At 52.3% G+C, this 27,849-nt stretch overlaps 1 protein-coding gene across 3 annotated transcripts; it reads left to right on the plus strand.

Moving 5' to 3' along the window:
• The first annotated feature begins 59 nt into the window (after positions 1 to 59).
• Positions 60 to 27,849, plus strand: CSNK2A2 (casein kinase 2 alpha 2). Of its 3 annotated transcripts, XM_063333938.1 has the most exons (12): positions 60 to 277; positions 546 to 657; positions 11,225 to 11,326; positions 12,175 to 12,225; positions 18,390 to 18,449; positions 20,572 to 20,655; positions 21,681 to 21,791; positions 22,002 to 22,103; positions 22,425 to 22,525; positions 23,215 to 23,363; positions 23,565 to 23,658; positions 27,112 to 27,849. In XM_063333938.1, exons 1-11 carry the CDS (start codon positions 174 to 176, stop codon positions 23,639 to 23,641), a joined length of 1,053 nt encoding a protein of 350 aa, XP_063190008.1. In that variant the 5' UTR covers positions 60 to 173; the 3' UTR covers positions 23,642 to 23,658; positions 27,112 to 27,849. The 3 variants fall into 3 exon arrangements, with proteins under 3 accessions (XP_063190008.1, XP_063190006.1, XP_063190009.1); XM_063333936.1 differs by lacking the exon at positions 27,112 to 27,849 and having other exon boundaries at positions 23,565 to 25,092; XM_063333939.1 differs by lacking the exon at positions 27,112 to 27,849 and having other exon boundaries at positions 201 to 218; positions 23,565 to 25,092.

Consider the following 27,849-nt stretch of genomic DNA (forward strand, 5'->3'; position numbering starts at 1 on the left):
CCCGCCGCCCCCGGGCCGGCCCCGCCCCGCCCCGCCCCGCCCCGCCCCGCTCCGGCCTGGCCCTACCGCCGCCCGCCGCCGCCGCCCTCCTGCGCGCCGCGCCCCGCCTCGCCGGCCCCTCGCGCCGGCCCCGCGCCCTCCTCCTCCTCCTGCAGCCGCCGCCCGGCGCCGCCATGCCCGGCCCGGCCGCCGGCAGCCGGGCGCGGGTGTACGCCGAGGTGAACAGCCTGAGGAGCCGCGAGTACTGGGACTACGAGGCGCACGTCCCGAGCTGGGGGTAAAGCGCCCCGCGGGGAAACCCACCCCCCCACACACCCTTCACAGGGCCGGCGGCGGCCTCGCACCCTCCCGCGGGCCTCACGGGAAGGGTTCCCTGCCCTTCCCCCTCCCCCCATCCGTTCTGGAGTGTCCCCGGGGGGCTGAGGTTGGCTGGGTGTGGGGGGGAGGGGGCTGGGAGAGGGTCCCCCTTCCTCCACCCCGCCTCCCTCCCGGCCTGCTGCCCTGTCAGTCATCCTCCTCCTCCTCTCTCCCCTTGGTGCCCGCAGTAATCAGGACGACTACCAGCTGGTTCGCAAGCTCGGGCGGGGGAAGTACAGCGAGGTCTTCGAGGCCATCAACATCACCAACAACGAGAGGGTCGTCGTGAAGATCCTCAAGGTGAGTGTCCCGTTGATGGTGTAGGGGCTTGCGGTGGCTGGAATGCTAGGGAGAGAGAATCTGGGTTAGGCAGGGCCAAAGGGCTGTTGTATCTTCTCCTTCTCCCCAAAACTCCCCGATGTCTCGTTAAGAACATTGGGACAGTGGGCTTGGAAATGGATGTGGTGTCCCATGTGCTGTAGTGATGTTTTGATGTCTCCACCCCTCCTGCCCTGCATAGCTCTGGGCTGAGAGCTCCTCTGGAGGAGGAGAGTGGCGAGTCCTGACATTTGAACAGCGTTGCATGTGCTGCCTGCATTTGGTAAATCGTATCTGGCAATGCCTGTCTAAAACAGCCCAGGGACTGCCATGTCAACAGGAATGTGAAGCCTGGAGGGGGGAATCCTTCTGTTAACCTCTAGACATCTGGCATGTGGCCCTTTCAGAGCCAGGCTGTGGGATGCTCAGCAGTCAAAAAAGCAGGCAAAATTTTATATTCAGTCTTTTAGAGGATCTGACATGGAAAAGAACTTCACTGCCGGCAGGCCGAAAACACTGTGGAAACTTGAGGAGACTGAGTGAGGCTGGCTGAAGTTTGGCAGCGTTGGTGGCCTGTATTCTGGTGTGTTGACCCTGGTGGGGTCAGGCTGCAGGGACCTTTGTGCAGCAGTAACAGGTTGTCATTTGGGGTGGCTGAATGCATGGGTTAGCCCCTGCAGGGCATGACTTAGTGTGTTTGGTGTTGAAGCAGCAGGCTCACAGCGAGCTGTGATAACTGTCCAAGCAGCAATCTGCGTTGGTGACCTATGGGTTGGCAGGGGTGATAAAAAAAAGGTAACTGAAAAGCTAGAGTAGAGGTGCTTTTGGTTTTGGCTTGGCTGACACTTGAGTCTGTCACTTGTTGGACTAGCAACATGTGTCACTTGTTCCCCAAGAGCACGTGGGAGCTGATGTCCGACCACGGGTGTTCTAAGAATTTGGGTACACATTGTTTTTAAGTAGGGGCAGGCAGGAGTTTCTGCTGCGAGAGAGTAGTCAAAGGTAGCCAGCGCAGAGCTGGGTTTTACGGCAAGGTGGCTTGTGGCTAGGCTGGGGACACCGTGCGCTTCTGCATGCTGCCCTGAAGCTCCTGATGGTCTCTTCAGGGCTGCTGTGGTTTGTTGAGACCCCAGATCTTGTCCCACATAGAAAGGCACCACAAGGCTGAGAAGAGACTACAGGGAAAGTCATCAGAAGTCTTCCTCCTTGCCTCTTCCCAGCCTAAAGGGCCTCCCCTGGAGCAATGTTCCTCTCCCTGTGGCAGCTGAACTCTGTCATGTCTAGGGAGCCTGTCAGCGTTGGACTGTGAGTCAGCTGGCAAGAGTCATCTGGGGGTGGCTGGGCGCTCCTTCTCCTTGGGGCCTGAATGTGTTGCCTTAATGCCCTGAGAGCAGGGGACTGGATTGTCCCAGATTTGAAGCGGATGGTGTTGCCACCAGTTCCCCTGGCTCCCCCCACTTGTATTAACATGCAGATGGCATTCCTGTGAGTGAGCAAGGAAAAGCAGAAAGTCCAGATAAATAAAGATGAACTTTCTTCTCCAGAAAGTGGGTCAGTGAAAAGTGAGTTTCAGAGCACCATGTTGTGTACGTTATGAAAACCTGTGAAGTGTGGCAATAACATCACTCTGATCTGTGGAAAGTGCTTCTGGTTTCCTGTAGCTAGACTTAAACTTAATTGCAAATGTAGTTACATGTATCTACAGTGGAGCCCTAGCAAAGAGGCTGGGTCTCTCTGCTCCTCCTAATTCAGGCTGGATCCTCTGAGGTGGGAAACGCAACCAAAAGTCTTCAGATTTTTGTGTGGCTATAGGGGTGGGACAAAGGGGAAGACTGTTGCTGGGCGATGGATGCGGCTGTTTAGCACAGTTGCTCCTTCCTCTTTAAGGGTTTTTTGAAAGGACAATTTATGTGATGTGTTAGAGTGATTTTTTTTTTTAATTTTTTTTTTTTTTTTTAGCAAGAGTCACCATTTTAATATCTGCACCTCATGGGAGGTGACTGGGTGACTGGTGTCTCTTCCCAGCCTTGCTCTTTGAAGCAGCTTATCCTTACTGAGCTCAAGTTAGCATGTAGCAAGTACTTCCCCTGCCTTTTTTTCTCCCCTTCTTTGGTGTTGTGCTACCTGAACATCTTGTACCCTCCTCCAGAGAGGTCAGGAAATTTTATCACCCTTTCTCTGATGCAGAGCTGAGCCACAGAGATTTCCTGTGTGACTTTGGGCAAGTCCCTTAGCCTCAACAAAGCTGAGACTAGAGCGCAGGTCCTAGTCTACTGCTGCATCAACAGATAACTGCTTTTCCTCTTCTGGCGGTCACTTGCCTTGTTTGTTTAAGTGCCCTATGAAGACTTTAGCATTGGACAAGGCCAGGGAGCTAATGGCTGTGATTGGTATCACAGCGCCTCAGGCCTTTTGGGCTTGCATAAAGCAAGGTGCCCCATTTCCCAGGGCATTACCCAGCATTACCTTTCTGTTCTGCTACCCCGAGTGCAGGATGGGCATAATCCTGCAGGAAAATGGGACGCTCTTGCCACTAGTTGTAGTCAGCAAAGAAGAAGAATTAAGGTCATGCAGATGACCATAACATTACCATTTCCTGGGCCAAGTGCCTTTCTTTGCAAATATGATGCTCTAATGTCACTTTTCCCAGGAAAATTCTGGAGCCCTTTAAAAAAAGGCAAACAAAGCAAGCAGGTTGCTTCTCACTCCACCGCAGCAAGACATCAAGACACTGCGTAGGCCAGTTTGTGCAAAGCAGCAAGGTAGAAGCCCTTGTTTGCCATGCAGACACCCCATGCCAAGCACCCTCCAAAAGCTTTTATCTCGAGAAGCAAAGCAGAGTACAACTCCCCGCCTTTTCAAGCTGTTCAGGGAGCAAAGATTGAGCAAAAAAAAAAAGCCGTGGGGCTGAAGTCATCTTGATAGGTAGTGGAGGACTCTGCACTGTGCTGACCTTCCTACCCCTCTGGAGTAGCAGGGCAAGAAGTTAGCCAGGAGCTGTGTTCCTGCAGTGCCCAGCTGGTATAGGAGGCTACTGTGGGCTTTTTGATCCGGCTGGCCTCGGTACAGCTGTGGGCTTGCTTCCTACATGCGTAGGGGAGGGCCAAGCCGAAAAGAGGAATGTGTGAACATGTCCTATACATGCTTTTGTGTCTTGCTTAAGTCTAACACTAAGGTTTGACTCCCAGGATGAGGTCTGACATTCCTCGGCATCTAGAAAGGAAGTTTAAGACATCTTTGTTTCCAGTGAGTCGTGTACCGTCTACATCCAATGCAGGTATCTAAAGTACAGCTCCGCTCTTTCACATCTAACCACATAGGTTTAGATTTTCAGTGGACTGCTGAGGTCAGTCTGCAACATTTGGGGTGTCTCTTCGGTGAACTTCTCAGTTTGCTTTTCTGCTAATGCGGCTCCAAAGTGTCTGCCAGTCTCCTGGTGTGCCTTAAAAGGGAATCCTCTGTTCTGGGGTAACAGTGTTCCTGGGGGATGTGAACAGCATTGCAAGTTGCCACTCTGAAAGCCAAAGATAAACTTTCCAGGTTGCATGTAACTTTTGTGGGTTATCCTTTGTGGCAAGAATGTTGCTGTTAAAGTTACCTGCAGTTATGGCTGTTTGTGAGCCTCAGCTGTCCCACAGCGTCCCTCACAGCCTGTTCTCATGTACCGGTTACTGCCATCGGAGTGTCCGCTCAGTACGGAGTTTACAGCATCCATATTGTCAGCTCTGTGCAGGAGTCCTCCTGCTTTCCTGACGCACATATGCGTCTATGTACGCTCTAGTTGCCTGCGAAGCATTGAACCCATCACGTAAAGAGACTGTTTTGTCTCCTTGTATGGTAGCTATCTGCATAGGCACAACACGCAGGCGGAGGTTAGGGGAAGAATGCAGTTACACGGAGAGGGACCAGCGAAATGGAGGCTCTGCAGCAGTGATGAAATAGCCCCTTTCTCCTTTGGTGGCTTTTGTCCCTCTGTGCTGAGTCCATGGACTGGAACTTTCAACCATGTACGTGGTTTCACAAGTGCATTCTTGTTTGTTTGGCTTTGGTTTTCCCTTGTTCCTGTTCCCCCTTTTTGGGCTGTGTGAACGCTCCAGAGCTCCTGCAGTGCAGGCACTGCTGCAAGGGCCTTCCAGTGTTGAACTCAAGTTGTCGCTCTAGTAGCTAGAGAACCATTTTTGGGGAGGTAGCCCTGTGGATCCGGTAAAGTTTCCTCTGTCCCTAAAAGCTTTAGAGCCCACATAGATCTGCATATTCTAGATGGGGGCCGAAATGACTCTCGTGCTGGTGTGCAGAAGGGATTGCATGGGGAAATAGGACTGGATGATGTTGGCCCCTCAGGCTGGAGCTTTTGACTGCATCGATGGCCTTCCACCAAAGCCGTTCAATGCCTGTTCCTGGTAGCTATCTGTGTCTCTTGCTCCTCCTGCATTTGCATACACTGAATCAGCTCTCCCTGGCCCACTTACTCCTCTGGCAGTCTTGAAATGAGCCCTTTTGCAACAGTGCCAGGTACACAGCTCTTCTCTTTTGAACACCAGTTGCCCGCACTGAGCTTGGCACAGTTGGCTGCTGGAGTCCAGCCTTGTTTGGAGCAGAGACCGGCTGAGACAGTAGCAGGTGTCTCGCAGAGGCCTGGAGATGCAGCTGGTAACTCTCGCTGTGGTGTTCTAGCACCAAGGAACTGGTGAGCTGCGGAGCTGCGGCTCCTGTGAGGAGGAGGGTGAGTTACAGCACTGCGGCTGTTCGCAGTGGCCAGGGGCAGAGTCCGAGGGAAAGACTCTCATCCCTTGCGGTGGTAGTGGGGGAGATCGGGGCTTGGTCCTTGTCCGTCTCCCTTTTAGTTGACTGCAGAAGACTGTTTTGGAATGCACTATGGGGGGAGGAAAGGCATTATGAAGGATAGAACATCACTGCCCTCAAAACATGTTCTGGTATATTCTACTGAACTTAAATAAAAAAGCGAAAGTGCTTTATTAGTTTCAGGGTAGTTTCCCCCCCCCCCCCCCCTTCTTCTAAAATTCAAGAGCAGCTCGGGAAAGTTTGAATTCCCGTAATGGAAATGGTAAGATGCAAACTACTGACAGAGTATTAACACAAGTGGGTTACTTGATTTTGTAGCTCTTTTGAATACAATCATTTAGTTTCCCAGATGATGTCTGGCAAAATAAGCACTGCTGCTCTGAAGCCAATTTTCCTGTTGAGCAATTGGCATTGCACTTTATAGGCCGATTATTGTGATCCTTTCGATAATACTTGCTAGAGACGAGTAAGCTTCTATTGTCAGCTTTTAAATGTTTAAAGCCTGTCATAAGGATGCTGCTCGAGCCTTTTGCTGGTCCTGGACGTTGAGTGTTGAGATTTCCCGGCTCGTTCACTGGAAGCATCACGGTGTTTGCAGGCTATTGAGGTTTGGTGAGCAAAGAATAGATCTTTTTCTTTACGGGATGGTGGAATAAATTACTTTAGTTTCTTGCGGATTTGTATCTTTTGACTGCTGAACCTTCTCCCCTGCTGCGCTAACCCCAGTTCTTTTTCAGAGCACCTGCTGGGCAAAACCCAGCACCTTCTGTGACTCCTTCAGAGGAGCACGTGTGCTCCTCAGCTGGCAGTGTGTGTGCGCTGCCTGACTGCCTGCTTTTGGATAACGTAAAATGCTTTTTATGCTTTGGATTTAACTTGGATTTCACGTACCTTCCTGGTCACTACTTTTCTTTCTCGGCATGGAAATGTGCAGAGAACCTTGTGTAACAAATTTATTTTCTATCTTTGCTTGAATTCAAGCCACAGGGCCCCCAGGTTGTTGGGGAAGGCTGGAACTGAAGCGTCTGACAGAACAGTGTACTCCCTTTGCTTTAGAAACCAAGCGAAAAAGATGATTAACCAGGCAGCCATTTATTCGTTCAAGACAGGAAGTGATGGTTGCAGCCTTGTATTTAAAGGTTTATTTTAGCAAACAATGTTAATTCTCTCAGCTGGTGTTTGTTGCAGCTGGACGCTTTCCCTGCTTACAAGTTCACGTGATCTCATGGAAAATGACCCAGGATCTGATCTCTCGTAGAATCATAGAATGGTTCTCTCGGTCACAAACAGGTGTTTTCTTCTGCATCTACCTGACTGCAAAGCAACTCCTTACCCCATTCCATTTCTCACCTCTGCAGAGGGATGGCATTGCATGATGCTCCCCGATCTGGGACAGCGCAAGCCACTGTCGGTACCTCTTCTGCCTGATATTCAAGGGGATTGAAGCACCCTCATGGGATCCCTTTGGCTGGCAGGGTGGGAAACCTGCAGCAAAGGGTGGGCCAGCTGGGGACAGTCGCGTGTGAGAGCTGCGAGGTCCAGCAGAGACCATCCTCATGGGGCTGGAGGTCACCTGGTCCCTCTGCTCTGGGCGCTCAGCGTAGCGGACAGCCACGAGCTGCGTGTTTTGTTTCCACCGTCTACAGCCACCTCACTTCCAGTTTGCCTGAGGAAGGAAGCAATTTCCTGGGAAACTGGAAAACTGGCTTGTGAGAGACAGTCGTGTTGCTCTAAGGGTACTGCTGCAGTTGAAGTAATTAAACCCCTCCCAGTGTAGACACAGTTAAACTGAGCCATGTCTTTTAGCCTGGTTTCCTATGGAAACGAGCCTTATGCAATCCCGCTGTCTGTCAGCCTTTCTCCCTCTCCTCCCAGCCAGTAGTTTTTGCACTGGTTGGCCAATTTCAACCAAATGCGACAGAAGTCTCCAAGCTGTCAAGTTTCTACAGATTTCATGGAAATAGGTGTTTCCATAGAGCAGAGGGACTGTGTCGGAGCCTGTCTCAGAGGGAAAGGCTACAGTGAGGGTTTGACTCGTGGTGGTTGCTGGAGAATCCCAGCATGGAGGAAAGCTTTGAAATGCCTCTGCTGTGGGAACAGATGGAGTTGGAGTCTGCACCTGTATAAAACGTTGCCTTGCAAATGCAGGCGGATCAAACTCTGGAGCAGTTAATTTTGTCCAGGTGCCTGCTCCGTTTCTCTGCTGGAAATCCACCTCCCAGGGTGGGGGGACTGAGCCAGGTAGGAAACACAACCTGAAATGCACCGTTCATACCTGGTTTAATGAAATAGTCTTAAATGAGTACTGGTAAAATAGTCTGGCTGCAAGGGCCAGTGTTTTAGGAAGCCACCCCTGCTGGGAGAGGCAGATGGTTGGAGGCCATAATAGCTTCAGTTAGTTCACATTTAATCCATGTGTGTTTGGAGTCATCATCCTTGGAGAGACAGATCAGGTGACTCTGAGAGACAGTTGTAGCAACCCAGACTTAATCCTGGTGCTTGGAGGATATGCTGCTGATTGCCTGTGGTTTCAGCAGCATTGGGGTCTGGGGACAGGAGGGAAGTCAGCAGAGTTTCTGTAGTTGTGAGCAGTTAGCTCCAGTGCAGTCCTGGCTGTGTGCTGGAGCGGTTTGCACCAACGTGCTTGGCTTGCCAGATGTAGGAGCTTGGGCTGGGACTCAGTTACTGGGCAAAATCTGAGCCCTGGTGATGCATTCTTGGGTAGCAGACAGCAATGGCAGTTGTGGCTGGAGCAACGGTGTGGGACAACATGTGGGTAGGAGGTGGCGTGTGGTGGGTAGGCTGATAACGGTGAAAGCTGCGCGGGGTGGAGGCCAGCGGTCGCTACTGTTTTGTCCTGCAAATCTGAAGTGGGGAAATCCTCCATTACCTTGCATTGCTCTCTGGGGAAACTTCCAGGCAATAGCTTTTCCTCTGACGACGTTACTTCAGCCCATGGCATTTCTTCCCACCTCATCCCTATTTACCTAGGGATGAAAAATCCCTGTCCTGACCACTGGCTGCAGGCGGGGAGAGCGCTCTGACAATGCACTGCTTACCATCCTGCAACGAGCACGGCTTCCCATGCCCCCACCCTGCCCAGAGGCTTGCAGGGCCCTTGCCCCAGCTTGCAGCTGATGTGCAGGTAGTGTAGCCGTGTGCGGACAGCCTAGCCCCTGCCACTGCAGCTTAGCAGGAAAATGTGCAAACAGCCGGCAGCTCTTACCTCTCCCTCTTGCTGAGCCAGTGTTTGCTGGAGTGTCCTCCCCTGGTGATGTCGGACATGCTGCTGTTGGCGATTACCTGCAGGCATTTCGTTAAAAAGACAATCTTTCTTCTCTCCTTTTTTCCAAAAGTCGATGATTCTGTCTGCTTGTGTCTTTTAGTAAGTGTATTGTGGGTAGGGGTAGATTTCTGGTGGAGATCACGCAGGACATCGTTTTCCTATCCTGAAAAAGGTGGAAACCTGTGGAAGTGACTGGAAGACAACATCGTCTGCCCCAGTGGGAGTGGTGGTTGCTATGGAAGGAGAAATGGAAATCTCGGAGGGATATCCTCCCCTACCTAGCTGATGCAAAAGGCCCTTGAAATAACTACAGTACAAAGGAAAAGGTATTTCAAGAGTGGGCTTTGGGTCCTCTTGGCTGTTTCAGCTCCCGATCGGGTGCAAGTGTGGCAGCAGAGAGGCTGTGATGCACGTCTGTCAGCAGCCAGACTGTTCAGTGAGCGCCTTCAGGACATCAGTGCCTCAGCTCCCTCTCTTTGAAGTTCCTTGGAAAACAGCTTGTGTGTGCATCTGCCTCTCTGGACGAACAGAGTAACCAAATTACATCCTCTTAATCCCATCTTGGCCTTCTGGTAAGATCAGTGCATGTGGGCCACACAAGGGTGGTGTCTGTCCCCATGCTGACATAAATGAAATTAGTCCCTAACGGAGCATCTTCCTCTCGGGTTCAGAAATCCGTCCCCCTGCTCTGGCTGCTTCTCCGTGTTTGTCCGACCTCCCACTGGCTCCAGCCATGTTTGGGTACTCCTTGCGGCTGTTAGTTGCCCCCTCCCCAATGCACCCTGCCCTGTGTTGCTCCAGCTCTGGCTGACAGCTGCGGTAGCCTTGCTGCTGTTTTCCACAGTGGCTTTATGAGGTGCTGACGCTCCCTGTGCTTGTATCAGTGTTATTTTTGGCACTTTGCTTCAGGCTGAGATCTCATCTTTTGGCTTGAAAGTCTAGCTCCTGCCTTTTAACTTGGGAGAGAAGGGCAGGATTCGAATCCGAAGGTTTCAGACACCTGAAGAGTCTAGAAAGACAGCATATTTTATCACTTATATAAAAGGCTTATTTTCCCACTATATAAAAAGCTTCTGTTCCTTCTTCCATCTGCTCGTACATTCCTGCGAGGGGTCTGAAACCAGGGATTGCCTTGGATTCGCCTGCAATGGGAGCATGAGTTGCCCCTTCAGCACTCTGCAGCCATCATCGAAGTGGGAGGCTACAGCAAAGGTGAGGTGGCGAGCATGAGCTGTTGAGCTCTTGGGCTCCTTGTCCTTCACATAGACATCTGATAACATGTGTCACTTTGGTAAGGTGCCTCATACCTCTTTGCCATGCCCCGTTACTCCCTTCCTCACACACCAGACTGTGACGGATGGAGAATGTTTTAGAAAGCTGAATGTCTGGAGAGGAGTCTTTTCATCAGCAAACCTCGCAGAATAGAGCAAGGGCTTTACCACTGCGTGCAAGATGTCTCTGCAATGCTACCAGTGGTGCAGGAGGGAGTGTTCCAGCTCTGCAATGAAGGGCTGCTAGACTCAGTGACTTGTAACTGGTAATGTCTGCACCGGTCACTAGCCAAGGCTCATTAAAACAGTCTCATCTCTTAACCGCTCTAAGCTGCCTTTCCTTTCCAGCAAGTGCAGAGCCAGAGTTGTGCTGGGAGTGGGTGAGTTCTAGAAATGGTTGTTCCTCTGCGTTGAAGTGAACCATGGGATCAACAGAGTGTAAAAGCTAAGCCAACCTCCAAGCCCCTGCCTTGGGAGCAGCTGTTCTTTGTCACTCCGCAGAGTGATGTCCAGAGAAAAGCTTACTTTGCAAAGGGAGTTCCTGGGACTGTGCAGATTCAAGGAGGAGTCAAAAACTGTTTAAAATGTCTGCAGGCTTTAAAAGGAATCATGGTGTATGGATGCGATGGCATGCTGTGCGGTTGGGTCTGTGCTCTTGGGGTGGTTGCAAAAGATGCATCCCATAATTAGGCATAGCGGTGTCTGAGCTTACTCGAAATCTTGGTGTTGGAGAACTTTCAGGTTGTCATTTCATTGGAGTGAAGTACTCATTGGGAAATGGGTTGGGATCAGGAGTAAAAAATTGATTTGTGCCGGTAAAAAAAAAAAAAAAAAGCTGAGATATGAGGTCCACCATGCTTGTCCTGTGGCTGTAAATGCATAACACCGGAGTGTGCTGAGATTTCCATGCAGCAGTCCAAGGCAGTTTTAACCACAGTTACTGGAGTCCCAGTTACGTTCCTCTGGAGTGGTTTGATTTTCCCCTGATGAGTGGAAAGCTTTCACTGAGGAGAGGGAGATCCTAGTTCATGCAAGGTGTCTGTCTCCTCTTTGAAGCTAAAAATGTTCCCTTGTGAGGGTGGGAGCAGAGAGGGGAGGGGAGGCGATGTGATCCAATCAAAATCGGTGGCAGAAATCCGTGTTAATTTCTGAAAGGACTCTCACTTCTAATTTCTTTTGTCTATTTAAGCCAGTGAAGAAAAAGAAGATAAAACGCGAGGTTAAGATTCTGGAGAATCTACGTGGTGGCACCAACATCATTAATCTGATCGACACTGTCAAGGATCCAGTGGTAGGTGGCTGTGTGTCACAGGGTGTGTGGTGGGCTTGCCTCCCTGGCAGCTGCAGGCGCAGGGCAGGCACTGCTGCGTGACTTCTGCTTTCAGCTCAAGTTAGGTGCTGCCTGTGCCTTCGTCCCAGCCAGGGGCACACGGTGTCCAGCCCATGGGGGTCTCCTGAGGTGGGTGGGTTTGGGTGGGCTCATGTTTCCCAGACTCTTTTACACCCCTTCTGTGAGTTTCCCATGGCTAACAGGGGAGAAGTTTTGTAGCCCTACAAATTTTCTGTAAGAAAGCAGAGCCCGTAGCCTTCCGGCTTCTGCCTGGCGTCTGGAACATAAGTATCTGCCAGGCCAATTTGGATATTAAGCACTTTTCATCCTTCTGGTTGCTGTCCTGCCCAGTGACCAGACGTCATATCCTTTGTCTGCATTGCCACAAATATCCCATTCCCGGGAAGTTTTCTCTGGCTAGCAGCTGGCTGGGATCTGTGACTCCCAGACAGCTGGCAGCCATGGAGAGAAAATGACGCTGCTGTAGTGTTGGCAGTCCTGGCTGACCTTGCTCCTGTGATGGGCTGCAAGGTCTTAGCCCCTGGTGACACCTTTTGCCTTGCCCAGTGCTATCTTTGCTCCATGGCATGGGGAGGAGCAGCACTGGCCAAAAGGCCGTGTTGGTGCTCGCTGTGTGAGGTACGAGTGGAGCTTGCCCCTGCCTGCTGCGGGAGCAGGGCTGCATTTCTCTCGCTGTCCTGCTCCCACCCCACTCTCCGCAGGAAGCAAAAGCTTTCCCAGGTCTCTTGGAGCGACAAAAGGTCAAGGGGGTGTTTTAAACCGTGATTCTCTCTCTCTCTCTCTTGCAGTCAAAGACCCCTGCTCTGGTGTTTGAGTACATCAATAACACAGATTTTAAGGTGAGTCTGCCCGAGTGTGGAAGGGGGAGGCTCCCCATTTCTGTTAAGAGTGCTGTGATCTGGGGTTGTCAGATGCTCCTTGAGAGCTGTGGGGGGAGTTTGGGGCTTTCACTTATGTCAGCTTCACCTTCATTTCCCCATGTAAGTCAGAAACCTGTAAATAGGCTCTAGATGAGAAGGAATAAAAAGCTTGTGTGCTGACTCTCCTCCCAACTTTGAGGAGTGAGTTCAACAGGTTAGATATTCTTACTCTTCTCTCAGTTTAGTAATTACTGCTGTGCTGTATATTCTGCCCGAGTTAATCCCTGTGCTGTGATGCTGTATTTACAGCAGTGCAGTTGATGGAGCAGGTGACGCTGATTTGTGCTGGAACCTTCAGACCTGGGGACTGTGGGGCGTCAGAGGCTGGAGAGCACGTCTCCCATTGCTGGTGGGCCTGGTACTGGGGGAGTGAGCACTCTTGAATACATCTTAAGAGCTTTTCTGCATGTCTGAGGCTGCAGGGTATTCCCCTGGCTCTTCTGATGCCAGGGGAGCTCCAAGTGGTAACACTCTTTCGTGACACAGGGGGTCCTGTCTGAGCACAGCTACAACTGCCTGCGCTACCAAAATGCTGCTGGCTGGCAGCAGCAACCTGATACATAAAAGGGATATATAATTAGCAGCCACACCTATTTTAATGGTTTCTTTGCTTCCCCCATGTGAATCTTTACCCTAAGTCATTAAGTCAGTGGTGGAGAATTAATTGAGCCATTGCCATTGGAAAGCCAGCAGCCATCCCCTCCCGCGCTGTTTGGAGATCTCTTTTGTTCCGTGTTATGGGGTGGTGCTTTTTTCTTCCTGTCTGTGCCAGTGCGTTGGGTAGGTTGCATGCCTTGTAGCATGCAGCTTCGGCAGATACACCAAGCACCCAGAGAAGGACCCTGGGTCCGTGGTGGTGGTGGGTAGGAGGTAGCTCATCAGCTGGTCCGCGGGCCATCTCCCCTGCAGCCCCACACTCTGCAAGGCGGCACGTGGTTTTTTTTCTGTCCCTGGAGGGTTGGTCTGGAGAGCTGAATCCTGCTGGGTGGGACCCCGTGCGCAGCCAGAGCTGCAAGCATGCTGGTGGTGGTAGTCTTAATGCTGTTTTAATCTCGTGTAGAGACTTACTGCAGAGTCTGGAATAATAGTAACTTGCAGCAGCGTCTACCCTGACAGCTCTGGGCGGGGAGTTGAGTGCTGCCTCCAACAAGTAAACAGGCATGAGTGCTATGTGGTGACCTTTCAGGGCTAATTAAAGCAGGCTTCGTTTGTCTGGGCTTCACTGACATCAGCTGGGCTGTTCCAGTGCCGCATGTATGTTGGGAACGTGCCCCTGTGCTGCTTCTGGTGACCCAGGGCCTCTTCGTAAGACTGGTACTGGAAATTTTTAACTATTTAGATAATGTTTGTTTATTTATTTTTATTTGCTTATTTATTTTTATTTTTAATGCGTGGCTCAAGATAAAATAGTTTGCTAGGACAGCGGCATATCTTTCTGAGGATCGCTTTGGTGTCTCCTAGTCAAAATGTGGTTGCACCACCTGTCACGTCCTTAGAAGAAAAAAATTATCATCGAAGCTATTACCCAGTAACAGAAATATGTTCATGGAGCGGAGTGTTAAGTAGTAACTTGAGGCTGGTGGCCAACAGGGACTCTTAACTGAAAAATGCAGGGCTTGGAGCACAAGGGAGGCCATCGGTCCCAGTCACGCTGAGAGCTGACACAGTCACAGTTGCAGCCAGTGAGGAAACGTCAGTCTGGCCACAGCAGAAGTAACGGTGCTCAGCTCTGACTGTTGTGTTAGAAACAACTGTATGAGTTTGCCGCAGATCATTTTGAGGCCCCTAGGAGAAAGCCTGGGTCCTCGAGGGAGCCCAGATTCACAGCTGTACAAGTCCAGGACAGAAAATATTGATGCTTTTGATGCTGATTGGTACAAGGCAGGAATAACTCATCTTGGGAATGCAAGCGCGTCCCCCAGGGCATGCGGTGTGGCTGCTCGTGTTCAGGCATTATTTGTAACCTGAATTTCACTAGCTACGCGTGGGGCGTGGGGGTTATTTGAGCTACGCTCCCATGAGCTCTGCTGCCTATTTGGGTAGGTTCTCGGGGCTGCAGCTAAACTGGCGGATTACAGAGCTGCTGCGACTCGTGGGTGCCTGTGGATCTCTTCTCCTATACGGAGCCTCCCAAACTGTCTCTTCCCTTGCTCTGAAGTGCAGCTGGAGAGCACCCAGTCGTTGTCCCCTCTGCTCCACAGTCCTGAGCTCCCCAGGCAGCCAAATTCTGCAGGAATTAAGTGCCGCATGAGCTAATCCGGGTGACAGGGACCTCTTCTCTTTGTTTTGAGGGTCTGCTGATCTGTCCATCTCTGACTTGACTTCTGGATTCAGCAGTACTGATGAGTACCATCAAATCACCTTCAGGGGGTGTGAGGAGGTTCCCAGGGCGGCTGTGTACTGTGCTGACTGCTGTACAGGATTGCCTTTTTCTCTGTCCTGTTGGCAATAGTTGCTCACAAGCTTGGATGTCTCCTCACTTGTCTCCTTTCTGGCAGTTTCTTTCCCTCAACATTATTATTTTTTGCTTAATGTTAGTAACTTTCACCCTGTTTCCCATTAAACGGCAGGACACTATTCATGTCTGTGCCCCCATGAAATTGGCTGCTGGGTTTCCTCAGCTCTCTGTGCACGGGCAGAAGCTGCAGTTCCATGAGGCCTAAGCCATGCCTGTGGACAACTCTGGATCAGAAGAGCAAGCTTGTGTTCCACAGGGTTTGGCTATTTTTAAATGGCGGTATAAACAGGAGACTTAGGTGATACCTCCCTGGAGCTGATTACAGTTTCTTAAATTACCCTGCTGGGTCCCTTCTGAAAATGCTGGCTCTGTACTCGCAGGGATGATGAGTTGGAACCAGACTAAATGCGATTCTGCTGCGTGAGGACAGCAGCTTGTGTATGGGGCTAGTGTTTCTCTTCAGACCTGCTGTGGTGCTTGTCATCCGTGAGCACTCGAGCTACCTGCAGTCGTCTTCCTTAAACGATAGCTGCACTGAAGCGCCATGCAGTCAATTGAGTAACCGCCAGTGAAATTAAATGTCTTTTGCTAATTGGTTTCAAACTAGAAATGGTCTTTCAACCACCATCAGCTGTCACGTATTTTGTGTAGTCGGTGAGCATACCTGGTACTGTGCCTTTCATTGCCCCAAAGAGGCAAATCCCTGGAGAAAGAGGTGGACAGGGCCAGGTCTCCAGGAGCAGCGCTGACTTGGGTTTGCTATTGCGTTCTTAAAACGCATTAGCAGGTTTGCAGCTGAAGAAGAGGAGATGGCCAAGGAAGGTGAGCAACGAAAGGTTGCTTCAGGATGTTCAGCCTGTTGGAGTTGTGGGGGCAGAGGGCTTTTGAGTCAGATCTTCCACTTTGCATGCACCTCAGTGAACTTTCAGGCCAAGTTCCTGTGAGAGAACTGTGTGCCTGTGTTTTATCCTTGTACGTCCAAGCTTATTTAAAAAAAAAAAAAAAAACAAAACCAAAAAAACAGTTGTTGCCCTGAATAAGTGATGCAGAAGTATGAAAGATTCTCTTCCCTTGCATGGCTGCGGAGGCCAGGATGCTTTGAGAGCCGTTTCCCTGCACCCCAAAGCAGTGTCTCAGCCCTCCGACGGTGCCTCGCAGCCATCCTATTGCTCTGCAGATGCTGCTTGCTGCACGTAGCCAGCTGTGTTGCTCACTCAAGGGAGAAGAATAAGCGTTTAACTCCTGTCAGCCCCATGGAGAAGGGAGGCATGTCTCTGCCTCCTCGGGCACTAACAGGATTAGTTTACTTTTGGTTATGTGATGCGTGCCAAAATATCACGGAAAGCTGGAGAGGAGTGGAGACTGCTGGTGGGTGAGTGTGGCCTTTCCTCATGCTCTCTACGGAGCAAGGAGACCAGCCCAGGTCTCCGAGGCCTTGTATGATCCTGAGTGCTGGCAACCAGCTGAGCATGTATTTGAGCTGGGTCTGAGTGGTCCCCACAGTGATGTTTCTGATAGTTTTACTCCGAAGAGCCAGCTGTAAGAGCAGGGCATGGGACATGTCTGCAAAGGAGGTGTCTGTTGTCCCCTGCTAGGCTGGGCTTTTGCCCAGGGATTTGGAGCTCACTGTCAAAGCCTTCTTGGGGCAGCTGTAGTGTGGGACCTACTTGCAGTGGAAACCTTGGCTCTGTTCTTCAAAGCCTTCTGTAGTCACCAGCCGCCTGCAGTGCGAGGGGAGCACGCTCCCATAGGGACTGTTCCCTGCAGCGAGCGGAGACAGGGTGCTGCTAGCCACGCTGTTGGCCTTGGGCACAGTGAGAGGGTCAGAGGTGCTGGTTTCTAGGGAAGTCTGCTGAAAGCTGGTTGCCCAAAGGCTGCCTCTGCTGAAGGCTATGAGTTGGAGAAACGGAGAAGCATTGTGGGCCTGAGAAGAAAGGCATCAGTGACCTCTGTTCCATCCCCTCCCTGCTTCCAGGCAGTGAGAGGCAGAGGAGCCAGGGAATGGGGAAAACAGGGTCTAGCCCTGTTCTGCCACTGCCTTTCCTGCCCTCCGCCTTCCCCAGGTGCATTGATGTTGCCAGGTGAAGTTGAACAGGGTGGTGATTCCCAGAAAGACATGTTTTAAGCATCTCTGTCCCCCCATAGTGCTTGTGACCTAAGCAGGCCATTCAAACAAACCCCTGGACGGGCTCAGCTGGCCTCTGCTGGCCCTGGGTTGTACATCGGAGCTATGCACAACCGAGTCGGGAAATCTATCCCTGCTGTAGCTTGTGGCTATGTCTTTTTTGCTCCCTGCTCACTTGTCTGCTTCAGTGAGTTGCTCCAAAGCGTTAGGATCATCCTAGCTCATGAGAATACAATGCAGCTTGTGTCCTGGAGGCTGTTAAAGCTCTGCATGTGTAAGTGACACTTGGATGTTGTCAAACGATTTCCCAGAGCAGTATTGGGGTTTTGGCACTGTTTGGAGCTGGCCCTAAGTAAGGCAGGATCCTGAGGACCTCAGCATGGGCCTGGAGGGGATCCGGGGCCAGAGCTGCTTTCTTGGAATGTGAATTTCAATCCCTTGCTCTGGGATTTTTCCTGAAGCTGCCAAGTGGTGCCCGTGGTGGGCAGCTGGCTCCAGTGCTGATGCAATTGGTGATTGGACTGAGCAGTGAGGCAATCCTTGTTTGTAAGAAAGGGCAGAGAGGTCTGGTCCTACTGCTGCCCTCTGAATGTCCTTCCTTGCCCTATCCTGGCATCTGGCCTCACTTTCTCTAGATGAGAGCACAGCCCGATGGGGTTGGGTTGGCAGCGCTGCCAATGACAGGCATAGAGCAGAAAGCAAAATTGGGGCCGGTTGTGACCTGACGTGGGAGCAGCAGGATGATGAGTTCTCCAGTGATGGTGCTGGTGGCATGGTGCAAGTTAAAGTGCACCCTGGATCTTTGTCACTTCTGCATGAGTAGCCACAGAAGGACACAGAGGAGAGTGGTGGATGTTTGCTGGCAACAAGCACTTCCCTGAGACTCCAAGCCGTGCGCTCCTTGGCCCTACAAGCATTTCTGTCCTGTTGAGCTGCATTAGCCTTTATCCTGGGATAGAGGGGAGCCTCCACGGGTCTGAGGCTATCTCTACCCATTTGTGCTTCCCCTCCACACGCTTCTTTAGGTTAATGCTTTCCTCTCCCTGCCCCACCTTGAGCACTTAGAAGCCTTGCCCACGTGTTCCCAGCCTGCCTTCTCTGAGTGCTGTTACCCATGTTGTCAAATCTCCGTGATGACTTTGCATGTGAACAGAGAGTCAGGATCATCTGTGCCACCTCCAGCGTGCTCTGAAGGGCTTGCTGTCTGCTCCTTGGACAGACAGCCTGCCTGTCTCCCACGGGAAAGAAGTCGTGACAGGTCTGAATGATCCCAGTAGCATTTCACGGGAGCTCTAGCATCTTTTCTGGGTTTCCTAGCGTGTAGCCCTGTCAGGTCAGAGACCTGGACAGCCTTCAGGAGTGGCAGCATTCACAGGGGAATCTGGAATGGGGTCAGTGATTGGAGGCAGGTGGGATGCAGGAAACGAAACTAATCCATATCTGGAGTATTTATTTTTTCTTTTTTTTTTTTTTTTCCCTCCCTCCCCAAATCTGTTTCAGCAACTGTACCAGATCCTGACAGACTTTGATATTCGGTTTTATATGTATGAGCTGCTGAAGGTGAGTGGCATTGTATATGGCAGTCTGGATGGGGAGACCAGGAATGAGAGTGGCAGTAGCGGGGCTGTGCTACTAAGTGGTTACTTATTTCATATGTTCAATGCAGAATCCATGTCTCATAACCCAGGAAGGTCTGGGAAGACATCTTGTTACCTGGCTTGTTGCTATGAGGTATTACAGCCAAATTGGGGACCTTTGGTGACCTCCAAAGAGTCTCTGATTCTCTGAGGACTGTTCTTCCCTCGTGAAGCATTTGTGATTGTTAGTCACCAGGTAGGGCTGTGCTTGTTCTCCCCGTGTCTCTAGCACCATTGGGCTGCTATGAGGAAGATCGACTCCCTCCCATCCAGATGCAGTACAAGCTCCGAGGGGCGTTTGCAGGGCTGGGGAACCGAGGACTCTTTAGCATGCTAGGGACAGCGGAAGAGAGGGATTGCCAGCTCCAGGCTTTCTTCGGCAGTATTCAAATGCAGCCCCAGAAGGTGACTTCTGCCCACTTGGTCTTAGACCCCTCTGTCTCTAGGTGGGGGATCTAGGCTACTTCAAGAAAAAGCTGACCATCTTGGTGCCCTGTGGTCACAGAACCCCGGGGATGTGGTCTTGGGGAACAAAGCTTCTGGTTATGCTACCTGTTATGTGTTGATATAATGCTGGTATTTTCCTTTGAGACCTCCCAGCCAAAGCTTTCCCTGCCCCTCTGGTGAAGGGCGAGGGCTGCCTCCTCTTTACTAGCCTAGCTTCCACCTCCATGTGGAAATGCTCATGGAGCCCTATGGCAGATCTGTGAGACCTGCTGCGCTGCCCCTCTGGGGTCTCTGGCTGCAGGACATGGGACCCAGCAGGGCGTTAGGGAGAGCTGACAGGTTTCGGCTGATCGCGGGGCTGCTCTGTGCTGACCTGCTGGAGCAGCAGCTTAGCTGTGTTGGGTCCTAGCAGGGCCTCGGGACTTCTGGGCTGGCACTTTGCATGTCCCCTGCCTCTGGAAATGAGTGGTACAGGCTAGGGAAAGCCCTTTGTGCTCCAGGACTTGGTGACTACAGGAGACTTCCTGAAACAAATCTAGTGGGCTTGGTGGAGGCACCTGTCTGCAAGGGAAACACCTTCCTACTGGAGGTTGGAGGGAGCCTGAGGCAGCCCAGGATTAGGGTTGAGGGGTGACGAGGTTTAGATGATCCAGCCTTGAGACAAGCAAGACACTAGAACAGTCTCATCTCTGGAAGCAGTTTGTCCAGCCTGTTATAGATCTCCTGTACTGGAGATCCCAGGACCACCATTTGCTGTGACTCCTGGTGGTTGCGAAGCCACGTGTCATTACAGGGATATTCCCTGAGGCTTTGCTGTGATGGAAGCTGCCTCCTCTGTTTCCCACTGTGGCAGGGGCCCAAGGACGGTGCTACTTCCCTGGCACTGGTGTCTTGGATATTGAATGACTGCAGGCTATACCCTCCTTCCATGCTGCTGGAGATCTCAGAGCATCTGATAAGTGGTGACGGATGGATCTCCCTCCCCCTTGGAGATGACAAAACAACATTCTCACCCCCTTGCTCAAGGGAACAGCTGCAGGGGTGGGGGTGAGTGGTGCAAGGTCATGGAGCTGGAGAGCTTATGTGTGCTCCTGCCTTCAAGCTTTAAGCAGCAGGGCCCTCCCTCGCATGCCGTCACCTGCCTTTTGTAAGCGCAGGTTTGGCTTAAACGAGCAGGGCAGAGGTAACTTTCTAGCTTAATGTGTTTCCGCAAGTGGAAACCTGCACTGGAAGGCCATAAAACTGTATGCATGTAAGAATCGTCCCCTTCTGGGGAAGAGAGTGTGGCCGAGGAAGCACAGGGCTACCCAGGTTGGAGCGTTTGGCTTGTCATCAGGTGGGCCGCCTCTCTGCATCGAGTTCTTCAAAGACTCTGCAGGGAACACGATTGTAGGACTGTACTGGGACACGAGGTCAATAGTCTTGTTGCCAGCTTGTCACTTCATCGTGCGCTGAAAATGCCAGTTCCTTGTGCCAGGGTTGTGGCACTTCCTCCTGGACAGGGCAGCCTTGCTCCTGGCCGAGAACTGTCTGTTATATTGTTAGTGCTGCGCCTGTGCTTACAGACGTGCCTTAACGTGTGTGCCTATGTCTGCCAGGCCCTGGATTACTGTCACAGCATGGGGATCATGCACAGGGACGTCAAACCCCACAACGTCATGATAGACCACCAACAGAAAAAGGTACTGTGGCACCAGGGCTTACAAGCAGTGTTTTTCCAGGGAAACTTGAAACTTTGCCACCTGTAGCCTGGGCAGCTGGGCTTACCCCTTTTACCTTTATTGTCTCCCCGCACCGGGTTTCTTTGCTGAGAGGAGCAGGCCTGGGCTGTTAATCTCTGCTTGGGGAGCTACGGCAGTAGGGTGTAGAGGCCCTGGCCAGAAGAAGGGTGGCCTTGTCTGAAACACACGTGGATATTTTCACTTAGGGAATTTTAAGCTCTTCCTGTATTACAGCCAGCGTGTCCTGCAGTGGCTTCCTCACTTCTGGGGCATGCTAGTTAGATCACAGGTAACGTTGGTTTCCCGCTTGCTACCGGGAAATGGGCAGCACAGGGAGCTTCCCCACCCCGTCCTGGTACTCGTACCTCGTTGGGTGGTGTGTCTCCCTGTCTGCCCAGGGATTTGCAGCAGCTGGTCCCCAGGTCCGTCCCTCTCCGTCAGCGGTGGCTGGGCAGGCAAGGCAAGGTTTATATGGCGGGGGAAATCTCTTACTAAACCTGCTGTCTGTCAGTAACAGGGAAGGTCGTCCATCCCTGTGGCTGCAGAGGAGATGGTCTGCCTTGCAGGATGTGGTGGGGCCCCCTCCTACCTCCTTTCCTGCTCCCAGTGAAAATCAGTACTGCCTTCAGCCCAGCCCCTCTAAACAGCAGGATAAGGTTGTTTTTTGCCCATTCCCTAGTATGCAGTGACCTATCCACCATAGCTGCTGGTGCTGGTAAGGAGCCAGTTGTCCAGCAGTGACAGTGTGCTTGGACTCAGGAGGCAGGGGATCTCTCTAAGCTGGGCTTTGCCTCACCAGCTAGCGAGGGGGGAAAGGGAAGAGCCTGACCAGAGCACTGCTGAGAGCATCTCCTGTCCCCGGAGTGCCTCCCGGCATCCTGGGCTCCACACTCGCATCACAGGATTGAGAGGTTTGGCCAACGTGGCTTCACTGAAGTGGCTCGTACTGAGGCTCCTGACTCTGTGTCTCTTTATCGCATGTTCAGCTGCGGCTCATAGACTGGGGTCTGGCCGAATTCTACCATCCAGCTCAGGAATACAATGTCCGTGTGGCCTCTAGGTACTTCAAAGGACCAGAGCTCCTTGTGGATTACCAAGTAAGAGTCTGCCTCCTCCTTGCTAGCCAGTGATACCACTTGTGGTTGCACTTTGGCTGCCTTTGGGTTGTCTGGTTTTGCCTGCCAGGGCATTGCCTGGGTTGGAAAGAGGCTGGCTGTGAAGTGGAAAGGCTGAGGCCGCCTGTGTGGCTGGGGAACCGGGCTGTGGTGAGCATGCCTTTTCTGACAGCTTCTCCTTTTTCCCCTCAGATGTATGACTACAGCTTAGACATGTGGAGTTTAGGCTGTATGCTGGCAAGCATGATCTTCCGAAAGGAGCCCTTCTTCCATGGCCAGGACAATTATGACCAAGTAAAGACTTTGCTACCTGGCTTGTTTATTGAGATGTTTGTCACTGCCTTATCTCTGTGTGTATAGTGGGGAGGTTCTGGGGATTGGACTGCCAGGCTGGGAGGATGTTGCTGTGTGCTTAGTTAAGCCATCTGGGATTATGCCTCACTGCCTTGTGTAGGAGACTTGTTTTCTGCACATCTTGCAAAAACAAGTTTCAAGGGAGATATTCCTTCCATCTGGGATGTTTCCAGAAGGAGAGCTCTTAGATTTGGGCAGCTCTGCCTCTGCGAGAGGGGTGGCCTGCCCTTCTGCTCTCTCTCAACATGCCTTTTGTTCCAGCTGGTTCGCATTGCAAAGGTCCTGGGCACAGATGAGCTGTATGGGTATCTCAAGAAGTACCACATAGAACTGGACCCGCACTTCAATGATATCCTGGGCCAGTAAGTGGAGAAGTGAAATGCAGCCTTTTTTCCTTACAGCACAGTGAGGGAGATAAGTTGACGTCCATCCCCTTGAAGGACTCTCAGCAAGGGCCTGCTTTGATCTTCTGGGTCACAGTGCTGCTTGCAGGCTTCCCATCTGGCTACTTATGCCATCTCAGGAGGCCACTGAAATGCAGGCCGTTTCCTTTTGCCTCTCCCATGATCCGCGAGACATCCCCTCTTTCTTCCTTCTGCTTGTTGACATCCTGGGAGTGGAGATGTAGGCACTGGAGTTGAGTGTGGGACGAGGGGCTCAAAATTTCCCAGTTGAGATTCCTGAGTAGGATGCGAGGTGGATGGGATAGCAAGGACAGCTTCTGTGAGACTGGCTGGCAAGCCAGAGCACCTCTGCTCCCAAGGGTGTCGCCCTGCATGCCGTTGTCTAGTCCCTGTAGGCAGAAGGGAATGTGCAATATTGTGCCTTTCCCAGGTGCAGGACATCCACACAATTGTGTACCTAAAGAAAGAGGTGTTTCCCCCTTTGGCAAGTGCTTGCTGAGCAGTAGCTTGTGCAAGGAAGAGCTGTAGGCAGTGTCCATCACAGCTGTCTCTTCTCAGAAGTGGATAGTGGCAGGTGATTTCCCCGGGGACCTCTGGGTAGCGCTGTGCTGGTCAGAGCTGGCCAGTGACAGCTGGTCCCTTTGCAGGCATTCCCGAAAGCGCTGGGAGAACTTCATCCACAGTGAGAACAGACACCTGGTCAGTCCTGAAGTCCTAGACCTCCTGGACAAGCTCCTGCGATATGACCATCAACAGAGGCTGACCGCCAAGGAGGCGATGGAGCACCCCTATTTCTGTGAGTCTGTGGAGAAGCTGGGACCAGCTGGGATGGAGAGGGGTCTTGGGTCGCAGGGGCAAATTCCATCTCCCTGCTCTGCGAAAGCCTTAGCAGCGGTGTGGGTTTCGAGGGCAGTTTCTCTGGAAGGGTTTGCCAGGGTGGAGCTTCCGCTTTATTAAATGCTGTTTCCCCTTCCTGCCTGGTCTGTGTCTCCTGCAGATCCAGTGGTGAAGGAGCAGTCCCAGCCCAGCTCAGAAAACGCTGTGCTGTCCAGTGGCCTGACAACAGCACGATGAAGACTGGAAAACGACGGGTAATTCAAGATGTTTACAAATAAAAGCAAAACCTTCAGTCACACAGTGAAGGGAAAAGAACCAAGGACCCCCCCCCCTCCTTACCCTCCCCTTTATACTCGGCAGAAATCTAACCTTGGTGGGGGGGTCATAAACCTCAGTTCCTCTCTGGTGGTTGTGGTTAATGTAACTCTAACCCTGTGGTACCAAAGCCCTGGGCAAATGGTCTTGCAAGAGCTAAACATGTAGTGATATCCCCAGGGCTCAACACAACTGATTCTGGTTCACATCTCTATAGATCCTTCTCTTCCTTCTCAGTCCAGCCTTCCCCGCCACGCTGGTGGGGACAAATTGGTCGTTCCACCATCAGCCCTTAGCATGCCTCTTTCTAAACATGCCTTTCTGACTCGTAGACTGGATGAACCAAATTCAGGCTGGGGGTCAGCAGGTGCAGCTCCGTTTTGAGATCCAAGTCCTACTGCTCACTCTGGGCTCGAATTTGGCCTTCGAATTCCAGTTTCAATTGTGAAGGCCAGGGGCGGTTGGGGGGAGGAGGGAGGTTATCAAAAAAACAACCCGCAAACCCAGCAGCATCTCAGGATTGGTTTGAAGCATTAAAAGGAAGGCACTGATCCGAGTTGCTGGGGAGAGGTGAGATCCTCCCTCCAGGTGTGTTTGACAAAGGCTCGCTCTGAGAAGAAACTCAATAGACCTGCTTTGGAAACTTGTGAATGAGGGCTGCTCTTGTGGCAGGAGTGGGGAGGGACTATCCAGACTTTCCCACCGAGCTCAGGAAAGTCGGTGTTGCAAGATTTCTTGTGATAGGTGTGCAACCACGTACCTCATGACGTGGCTCCCATGAGAATTCGTGCCAGACGCAGACTTGTGCCAGAGCACAGCTCTGGAGCCGTTTGGTCCAGCACCGCAGGATGGAGGAGTGGGGAGGAGGCCAGGGAGGAGAGCGCAGGGAGGGGGAAGGATCAGCAAATGGCAGCATGGTCCGTTGGGTAGGGGGCTGTGCAGCTACCCATCCAGGACTTGGGATCCCACGTAGTGTTTTAACAAAGTCAGCCTTTTGTTGAATTCCAGGGTGCCGATCCTGTTGCGGGGGGTGGGGGGGGTTCGTCTTGCGGGTTCTTTCATCAGATCCCTCGATGGCTTTGTAGCCCCACGGTTCACAGTTGCCTCCTCTACTTGTTCTGTGTGTAACTTCATCAAGTGGTTCTGGTGACACTCAAACCTAGAAGCTGGAGATAGTGTTTTCCCACCAGCACCTAAACACAGAATTTCCTTCTGCGGCATTGTTGAAATAGTTAATTTTTTTATAAGGTTGCAATGTTTCTATTCAAAACATCTGTTTACATTCCATATTCCAATAAAGTTCTATTGGCATCGATAGCAGGTCAATCCATTTGTATAATTCACTGAAACCAATAAATATCTATACGTCTGAACGTCTGCCATCTCGAATCTATGGGATAGCCAGAAAGGGTGAGAGCTGGAGGCGTTGCCTCCTCGAGGAGGCCGGGTTGTCTCTTCCAGCCCCTCTTGTCTGAGTATTTTGGGATCTCGTAGTCTTTGGTTGCGGTTCTTTGCGCCGTCAGCCCTGAGAGTTTCGCTGTGACAGATTGCCTCTGCTTCCCCAGGGCCGCAAAGGAGGTGCGGGGGTTCGGGTCCGGCGGGGAGCTGGCTGTTGTGGTATGTGGGATTCAAACAGCTGGCGCCCACGGTAGCGGGCTGTCAGTGATGTGGCTGGTCGGAGAAGTCAGCGATGCGGGACTGGAAGCTGGGCGTTCTCCACGTCCATAGCCCTGTGCTCATCTCCTCTCCGCCTGGGTGGATGGCTTTTTCTGAAGCTGGGCTGAGCAGGGAGTAGCTCTTCTCTCCTCCCCTGGGATGCGGCTGCTGCTTGAGCTCAGTTATCGGTGTTTGGGCTGAGGAGCCAGCTGTGGTGTGTCTGCCATGCCACGGGGCCCTCGCTAACATTAACTGTCCTGCAGATGCTGCTGAAGGCTTTGGTGAGTGTTTCCAGCCCTTTTGTCCTTCCATTGGCCTGGCCTGGCCTGGCCTGAGGGCTGTGGGGGTCTCTTAGGCTTTTAAGCTGCGCTGATACCAGTGAGGTTGGTTGGGGGTTTTAACATCAATTTCTGATGTTAAAAACTGATTTTAAACAGGTATTGAATTGCTCCGTTGAGAAGAGGCAGGGGTGGATGTTTCTCATGGGCTGTAACAAGTTGCTCTGGGGGAAACTTGCCCATTTTCCAGCTCTTTGTGTGTTGGCATTCCCAGCTTCCAGAGAGCTAAGGCAGAAGCGGGGGGCGAGGGGCGTGGGGGAGAAGAACGGGTTTGGTATGGGAATTTTGATAGGCGAAAAATGTTGGTTGTTGTATACGAGGGCTTGACCGTGTCCAAACCCGACGGTGGAGCTTCAGGAAGTGTCAGTTCTGTAAACCTCAGTCAGGAATTCTTCCCTGGTACCCTCGAGCAGAGGAAGAAAGATGCTCTTCCCAGCAAGTGAAACGAGTAAATGGCTTTTTCCCTGGCTGCAATAACCAGAGAGGCTGGAACAACCTGCCCCCTATCTCCCCACATCCTAACCCCAGCTCTAGGCTCGGACGAGCTGTGACAGATTCACCCTGAAGGGAAAGATGGCCTGAGCAAGCGTAGCCCGGGAGTGAGGAGGGTGCGGAGTCTCCTGATCCCAGGGTGCTGCGGATGCTTGGCTGCAGCTTGGGCCAGTTTCTCTCTGCACCCCTGGGCCCTTCCAGCACTGGGAGCAGGAAACCCTGCTCTCCTCTGGACCTCAGAAAGGCCTCGTCCTGCCTGTAGGGACAGCTGGGAGCTGGAGAAGACAGTGTCTTGTCCTTCGGAAGGAAGGAGGCTGGCGAACGTGCATCTTCGTATGCTTTCTCCTGGAGAAAGTTGGGAGAGTCCTGGCGTGTGTCCTGGACTTTCAGCTGGCCTGGCCCCAGCTTTCTAGCAGAGGTGGAGTGGAGGTTTGGCTGAGCACCTTGTGAGTGGAAACGCTCAAAAACAGAACCACGGCAGCCATTGAGGGACACCGTAGGGGAGGCATGTGGTGCCTGTTGCAAGTGTGATGTGGCATGACGGGAGCCTTTAGCTGGACTAGAGAAGATGTTTGGGGCAGTGGAGGGGCGCTAAACACAGGAGGTTGAGGAAAAAGAAGTCCAAGCTCGTGTCTGGCTGCCCACGAAAGCCCTGCTTTGCTGGACTGTGTCGCTCCCTGGCCGTGCTCGGCCCTGCCTTCCCCCCTTCTAATGCAGGCTGAGGATCCCCTGCCGTCCCCGCACCCAGAGCGGCGTGGAGGGTGCGGGCAGGCCTGCCTGGCAGCGGGGTGGCAGGACGCGGGGCTGTGCACCCAGCTGTCTCCTTGTCACCCGGGGCCGGAGGCGCTCTGCGTCGAGCCAGCGGCGCCCTGCGATGCTCACTTCCCTCCTCCCGTCTCTCCTCAGGTCCGATGCCGTTGCTCCCAATTTTCCATGAGCAGAATGAGAACCAAATCAAACATCCTATCGGCGCGTGTAGAGTGACGGCGGGCAGACAGCGCGGCGCGGGCAGGGCTGAGAGCAGGGCAGCGCGCCTGCCTGGATGGCACTCGCCTCTGTGACCACAGCCCTTCCCGCCAAGTGTTAAAGGTTCTTCTGCCTCTGGTTCCTTGTTGAGCTCTTCCTGACCCAGAAAGCATGGAAACATGAAGGGTGTGCAAAGCAGTCGTCGGGTAGTTGTTCCTTCCTCCGCTCTGGCTGTTCCCCCCTCAGTCTCTGATGGACCACAGTTAGCCGGCCTGTGCCCGTCTCTGCCAGGGCACGGGGGTGGCAGGGAATGTAGTGTCACAATGGACCGTTCTATATTACAGTTAAAAGAATTCTATATTGTTGAATAAAAGTTTTAAAAGAAGCCTACAAGGAGGAGTGTTCAGTGGGAAGGGAGCTGTGGGGCAGAACCAGCCCTGCTGGAGGACGCTGGCAGTGTGAGCTGTTCTCTGTGCCCTGCTAGGACAGGCTGGGTGAGGGGAGCAGGAGGAACCAGTTGTATGTGATCACCACCAGCAGAGGCAAAGGAGCCACTTGCCGCCTTTGGGGGTGTCCCTTCTTATGCCCCCAAACTCTTCTGGAGGTGCCTGCCTGGATGGTGACCTGGGTGCTAATGCTGGTACCTAATGCTGGTACCTGCTTTTCCCAGCCCGTGGA

This window comes from Chroicocephalus ridibundus, chromosome 4, assembly GCF_963924245.1.
Source record: "Chroicocephalus ridibundus chromosome 4, bChrRid1.1, whole genome shotgun sequence".
Lineage (NCBI taxonomy): Eukaryota > Metazoa > Chordata > Aves > Charadriiformes > Laridae > Chroicocephalus > Chroicocephalus ridibundus.